The 7,638-nt window shown below is 43.6% G+C and overlaps 1 protein-coding gene across 1 annotated transcript in view; it reads left to right on the top strand.

Moving 5' to 3' along the window:
- Positions 1–7,638, top strand: part of LOC135202853 (solute carrier family 7 member 14-like) — a 785,318-nt gene that overhangs the window by 737,071 nt on the left and 40,609 nt on the right. Inside the window, exon 8 of the mRNA XM_064232312.1 lies at positions 6,230–6,413. Within this exon, the coding sequence (XP_064088382.1) occupies positions 6,230–6,413 (184 nt within the window). The remainder of the gene's footprint in view (positions 1–6,229; positions 6,414–7,638) is intronic.

Below are 7,638 nucleotides of genomic sequence, written 5' to 3' on the forward strand. Positions count from 1 at the left end.
CAATATTATTTGGAATCACCGGAGCTTCTCGGCGAATACCTGAGGACCAATATTGCCATTCATGTACAAGACAATAAATGTGAGCGTGTTTGTGTGTTGGTTGCTGCAGCTGCACTTAACTTAAGGCCGCCGCTAACGCTGTTATACCTGGGCATTTATGCCTGCACTGACGACCTGTGTAGGCAAAACTGAACCCACTAAGCATTCACTTATACATGCGAAGTTATGCATGTAGAGGCAAACTTAAATATACTGTGTTCAATTTTGCCAGCACAGTTCGACTGCGCAATTATAATTAAACATTAGTGGCGGCCTTCGTAGCCGGTGCAGGCGTAAACTGCATAGTTATAGTTGAACGTTAGTAGCAGCCGCAAGTCGCCTGAACAGGCGTAAACTGCGCAGTTATATTTGAACGCCTGTGCAGGCGTAAACTACGCAGTTATAGTTGTATGCCTGTGCAGGAGTAAACTGCGCCGTTATAGCTGAACGCCTGTGCACACGTAAACTGCGGTTATAGCTGAACGCTTGCGCAAGCGTAAACTGCGCAGTTATAGCTGAACGCCTGTGCAGGCGTACACTGGGCAGTTATAGCTGAACATTAGTGGCGGCCGCAAGTCGCCTGTGCAGGCGTAAACTGCGCAGTTATAACTGAACGTAAGTGGCGACCGCAAGTCGCCCGTGCAGGCATAAACTGCGCAGTTATAACTGAATGTTAGTGTCGGCCGCAATTCGCCCGTGCAGGCATAAACTGCGCAGTTATAACTGAAACGTTAGTGGCGGCCACAAGACGCCCATGCAGGCATAAACTGCGCAGTTATAACTGAACATTAGTGGCGACAGCAAGTCGCCCGTGCAGGTATAAACTGCTCAGTTATAACTCAACGTTAGTGGCGGCAGCAAGTCGGCTGTGCAGGCATAAACTGTGCAATTATAACTGAACATTAGTGGCAGCCTCAAGTTGCCTGTGCAGGCATAAACTGCGCAGTTTTAACTGAACATTAGTGGCAGCCTCAAGTTGCCTGTGCAGGCATAAACTGCGTGGTTATAACTAAACGTTAGTGGCGGCCGCAAGTTGCCCGTGCAGGCATAAACTGCGCAGTTATAACTGAACGTTAGTGGCAGCAGCAAGTCGCCCGTGCAGGCATAAACTGCGCAGTTATAACTGAACGTTAGTGGCGGCCTAAAGTCGCCCGTGCAGGCATAAACTGCGCAGTTATAACTGAACGTTAGTGGCGGCCTAAAGTCGCCCGTGCAGGCATAAACTGCGCAGTTATAACTGAACGTTAGTGGCGGCCTAAGTCCCCCGAGCAGGCATAAACTGCGCAGTTATAACTGAACGTTAGTGGCGGCCTAAAGTCCCCCGTGCAGGCATAAACTGCGCAGTTATAACTGAACGGTAGTGGCGGCCTAAAGTCGCCCGTGCAGGCATAAACTGCGCAGTTATAACTGAACGTTAGTGGCGGCCTAAAGTCGCCCGTGCAGGCATAAACTGCGCAGTTATAACTGAACATTAGTGGCGGCCGCAAGTCGCCCGTGCAAGCATAAACTGCGCAGTTATAACTGAACATTAGTGGCGGCCGCAAGTCGCCCGTGCAGGCATAAACTGCGCAATTATAACTGAACGTTAGTGGCGGCCGCAAGTCGCCCGTGCAGGCATAAACTGCGCAGTTATAACTGAACGTTAGTGGCGGCCGCAAGTCGCCCGTGCAGGCATAAACTGCACAATTATAACTGAACGTTAGTGGCGGCCGCAAGTCGCCCGTGCAGGCATAAACTGCGCAGTTATAACTGAACGAGTGGCGGCCGCAAGTCGCCCGTGCAGGCATAAACTGCACAGTTATAACTGACGTTAGTGGTGGCCGCAAGTGCGCCCTTGCAGGCATAAAAACTGCCACAGTTATTAACTGAACATTAGTGGCAGGCTGGCCGCAAGAGGTCGCCCACCGTGCAGCATAAAACTGCGCAGTTAAAATAACTGTGAACGTTAGTGGTCGGCCGCAAAGTCGCCCGTACAGGCATAAACTGCGCAGTTATAACTGAAACGTTAGTGGCGGCCGCAAGTTCGTCCGGGCAGGCCATAAAACTGCGCAAGTTATAACTGAAACTTAGTGGCCGGCACGCAAAGTCGCCGTGCAGGCCATAAAAACTGCGCAGTTATAACTGAACGTTAGTGGCGGCCGCAAGTCGCCCGTTGCAGGCATAAATTAAACTGCGCAGTTATAACTGAACGGTTAGTGGCTATAACTAACGGTTAACCTGGCGGCGCCAAGGTTGCCCGGAGCCCTTAGGCTAAAATGGCGCCGTTATAAACTGAATGTTAGTGCAGCGGCCGCAAGTTGCCCGTGCAGGAAAATGCGCAAGTTATCAACTTAAACGTTTAAAACTGGCGGCCGCAAGTTGCCCAGGGCTGCAGGAATAAACTGCGCAAGTTCTAACTTAAACGTTACTGGCGGCCGCAAGTTGCCCGTGCAGGCATAAACTGCGCAGTTATAACTTAAACGTTACTGGCGGCCGAAAGTCGCCCGAGCAGGCATAAACTGCGCAGTTATAACTTAAACGTTACTGGCGGCCGCAAGTCGCCCGTGCAGGCATAAACTGCACAGTTATAACAATGTTAGTGGTGGCTTCAAGTCGCCCGAGCAGGCATAAATTGTGCAGTTATAACTGAATGTTAGTGGCAGCCTCAAGTCACCAGTGCAGGCATAAACTACGCAGTCATAACTGAACGTTAGTGGTGGCCTTAGTTGTCTGTGCAGGCGGAAACTGCACAGTTATAACTGAACATTAGTCGCGGCCTTAGTCAATTGTGCAGGCGTAAACTGCGCAGTTATAACTGAACATTAGTGGCGGGCTTAAGTCGCCTGTGCAGGCGTAAACTGTGCAGTTATAGCTGAACGTTAGTGGCAGCCTTAGTCGCCTGTGCAGGCATAAACTGCGCAGTTATAACTGAATGGCGGCCTTCATAAGTCGCCTGTGCAGGCGTATACTGCACAGTTATACCTGAACGTTAGTTGCGGCCTTAGTCAACTGTGCAGGCGTAAACTGCGCAGTGATAACTGAATGCTAGTCACGGTCTTAGTCAACTGTGCAGGCGTAAACTGTGCAGTTATAACTGAATGTTAGTCACGGCCTTAAGTCGCCTGTGCAGGCACAAACTGCGCAGTTATAACCTAACGTTAGTGGCGGCCTTTGTAAGCCGTCTGTGCAGGGGTAAACTGCGCAGTTATAACTGAACGTTAATGGCGGCCTTAGTCATCTGTGCAGGGGTAAACTGCGCAGTTATAACGGAACGTTAGTGACAGCCTAAGTCGCCTGTGCAGGCACAAACTGTACAGTTATAACTGAACGTTAGTGGCGGCCTTAAAGTACAGTATTTTCAACCTGCCTGAGAGTTGCTTTACCTATGGAACTGCATCTTCGAAGATGAGTGAACATCCTCAGCACAGACCGAGAAAACGTGGACTCAAAAAATGTCTCCTGGCAATAACACCCCCCGCCCCCTTTGGATAACTCTATGGTTGATAACCACCTCATTTCAATTACCGTCCCTCGTCTCCACAGCAGGGTAGAGTGAGGGTAAAAAGCCGCTGCAAGGTAAAAGGCCTCCCCCCACCATTTTCTTGCTTATTACCTATCATAGCAACTTAGTCAGCTAAGCAGTGCAGCAACGCCAATTGCCTGAGGCTTTCTGTACCAAACAGCCAGGGAGAACGAGAATGGGAAACAGCCAGCATGCATTTCTCTTCTTTGGACACATCTCATGGAAGTATGCTGCTATATCAGGGGTATCCTGTACGGATATTTTGTCAGTCAAGTCAGTGCTCTAACTACAGATACTTTACATAAAAACTGAGCAATATCTTGCACTGCAATCCAGACTTCAAAACTTAATTGGGGAACAGGTGGAGTTTGTTTATTCAAAAATGGCTTGTGGGGACAAAGGCCTACCTTGCTTGGGGCAAGAAGCCCAGGTGGGGGCTTTTTACCCTATCTGATCGATTGGACGTATAACCGTGGTGAACGAGGGCAGACTACAACTGTTATTTGTTCAATGAATGCAGCTGGAGTTTTTCTTCCTCCTATGTTTATATTTGCCCTTAAAAGGATAGCTCCATCGCTTATGATCGGCAGCCCACCTGGATCAATTGCTAGATGCACAGCAAATGGATGGTCTGATGATGCTTGTTTCACAGATTGGCTACATCACTTTTAAAACTGTTAAGCCAAGTCGAGCAGAAAAGAACATTAAACAATCGCAAGACTTTGGCGGCTATATTGACTTAGCAAGAGAGATAATAGTGATTTTGATAACCCTGCCTTCTCATTGCACTCATAAGCTGCAACCATTTGATGTCTCATACTTCGTCATGTAAGGCCGCTTACAACAGAGCAGCAGATGCTAACAATCCAGGAAAGCGCATTACGCAGTATAATGAAGCAGACACCAGTTACTATTGATAAGGCTGTAAATGTCTTTAAAAGCAATCGGGCTTTGGCCATTTAATGGTGACATATTCATAGATGAAGACTTCATAGCAGCAAAAATAACCGATGAAGAACCACCCAAGACCACTTCCTCTTATATAATATCAATCATCCAACAGAGTTCCAATTCAGAGGGTGGAAACCCAAATAAGGTTCGAACCATGTCAGATGCTGGGATAAACCCTGATGCTGTATCACTTCAATGTTTCTCCGTTTCTCAGCCAGGAGATGCATAACCAAGCACATCAACAGAAAATGAAGCAAAGCGAGTACTAAAAGCTCTCAGTAGCCCTCACAACGAGTCAGGAAAAGGGACACTGAAAAAGCAGAAGTCATAACATTATCATCCTTCAAAAACAAAATTTCTTGAGGTCAATAAGACTTCATCATCTGTTCTAAAAAAGAAAGCATCAAAGAAAACAAGAAGATTCCAAGTCCAGTTTCTTCTAGGTATGAAATATGACCTTTTCTGGTATGTAAAGATCCATTCGCTTCGAGTGAGCCCTCTGAAAAGTGGGTGCAATTCATGTAAAAAAAAAAAGTCCCATGAAGAATGCACACCTGGATTAGCTTGGTATACATGTCATAATTATGAATCAAATAAAGACTAATGAAGAAGTGTTGAAAATTCGACTATGCCTAGTCATCTTGATCTCTACTTGTGCTATTGTTACTATTACTGGCATAAAAAGGAAATTAGTCTACCCCTTTTACTTGTGTCATTCTTGCTCTAAGTAAAGAAGTTTGTCATTTATTTGTGCTATGTTTGGTGCTATGGAAAGAAAGTCAAATTATTTTTACTTGTGATAGATATTACTGTTGTCATGTAAAAGAAGAGTAACTTTATAATTTTGCTCATTTCAGTTCCAATGAATACAAAAAAGTTCCTATTTTTTACAAGAAACTAAATTTTCCAACAATATTCTAGGAATATTTTTTAGAACATTACATTTTTTATATTTCGACTATTTTTTTAATATGAATGACTTTTCATGAAGTACCACAATTTCTTAAGTATGGGGCAAAAAGCCCCCACCCATGGGTTAAAAGGCCCCTTTTGTTCTTTTAAGTCATGTTTTCACTATCCTAAACTACTAACAGCTTCTCATGATCGTTGATACACCAATAACAAAGATTACTAGAAATCTCTCTATTACGTTAATGGCTGCAATACTGTAGGCAATATAAGCATTTCTCCTTAAGGGGGTTTCTTACCCCACTCTACCCTGGATACTCTGGAGCCCCCTCATAATATATTCCTTCCCTATGAAAGAATCCCATTCACAAAGGATGGAAAACATCGGAGAGCTATAAATAGGCTGAATGCAGTAACTTGAAAGAGCAATTATCAAAAAGACCTAGAGACTGAAAAAGCTCAAAGCAAGTAAAGCACCCATAACGCCTTAAACTACTCGACAATTTCATGAAAATATTAAGTAAACAACAAAATAAACAAAGACCTCAGAATGATATTCGTTTGTCTGGAAGACTAACAGCAACAATCATTCAGTCTTGCTGAGGTGACCTAACTGTTCGCAAACCAATTGCAATGATGTGTTTAGAATACATCCACTCTTTTATTCAAAAAAAAAATAAAATAAAATAAAATAAAAATAAAATAAACAGACGAGGACGCAGCCATGACCATATTGCTTGCTAACCAGTTGGTATGATTTTTGCTACATATATCTATCCTTTGTCCCACAAAATTAAAAATAATTTTTTTTTTTTTTTTTTTTTCCAGTTCCCTACAAAGAAATAGACGAAGAAGCGGCCCTCGTGGAGGCCTTCGGACAGGTCGGAGCCTACAAGTCGAAGAACCTCGTCGCCATGGGAGCTTTGGCAGGCCTCACCGTGTCCATGTTCGGGTCGATGTTCTCCCTGCCCAGGCTGGTTTATGCCATGGCAAAGGATGGCCTCATTTTCAAGTGAGTTCACAAACGATTCAAGTTATGGTACTAATGTCAAATTTCTTTCAAGGTTGCCTCTCATGGATTTGCTTGCTAGTTACTAATTATACGACATTTTAGTTAAAGGCTATTCATGTACAAAATAAAGACAGTGGTTAGGGAATAACTTGAAAAAAAATATTCAACTTATGATAAAACAATGTCAAATTATTTCAAGATTATATCTGACGTTGCTTACAAATGATTCTGTTTATTTGAATTCACTGTTAAGTTTATATGGTAATTTCGTAATAATTTGAAAAAAAAGCATTGATTGGAGAAAAAACATTTTTAAAAATCCACATACTGTTGTATTTTAGACTGAGAAATCGTCAGGTATCATTACCCAATTCCAGCAGTTGGTATGCAGGCAGATGGGACTTTAAGGACAGGTCCCACATTATTCAGTCGACTATGCACAATATCTGGTGTCATGAATAGTGATGTTCTGACCTTGTTTGTGCTTTGAAGGCCCAAAAAAACAGAGCTACATCACAAAACCCTCTTAACTTCTCGATTTCTTCGCATTTTTAATTGAGTCAAGTTGAGCCAAATATAGATTTTAGACCAAAGGCCAAGCACTGGGACCTAGAATGTCATTCAGCGCTGAAATGGAAATTGACAGTCAAAGGTTTGAAAGGTGTAACAGGAGGATTACCTCGAAGTTGCACTATGAATCGAGTGCTACGAGTGTGTGGAAAGTAAGATGGAAGAAAGAGAATATGAAAGGAGGTTCATGAAAAGGGACGAAGTGGTTGCAGCTAGGGGCCAATGGCATTAACCCCCTACGGACGATATCTTGGCATTTTTGTAACTATTGTCATTACGAAAACCTGAAAACAAATAAAGTACGACAAGAAGTTTTTCGGAAGCCTGGTAGATTATTCGACTTCTGGTCCGGGGTATCCGAAAGAGGATAAGGCTAATTACGCTTTTCTATTATATATATATATTATATATATATATATATATATATATATATATATATATATATATATATATATATATATATATATACTTTTACATACCGCACGGTGATAAAGCATAACGACGAGCTGACTGACGATGTGCTATCTTCCAATGTACGTCATTACAGCAAAGTAAAGACCACGATGAAAAATACTGGCTACCTTAACAACCTTCCGATCTGGCCGAGACAACCGAAATGAGCGCACATCGTGAGTAATAATGCTCGATGAAGCTA

Source organism: Macrobrachium nipponense, chromosome 33, assembly GCF_015104395.2.
Source record: "Macrobrachium nipponense isolate FS-2020 chromosome 33, ASM1510439v2, whole genome shotgun sequence".
NCBI classification, from domain to species: Eukaryota; Metazoa; Arthropoda; class Malacostraca; order Decapoda; family Palaemonidae; genus Macrobrachium; species Macrobrachium nipponense.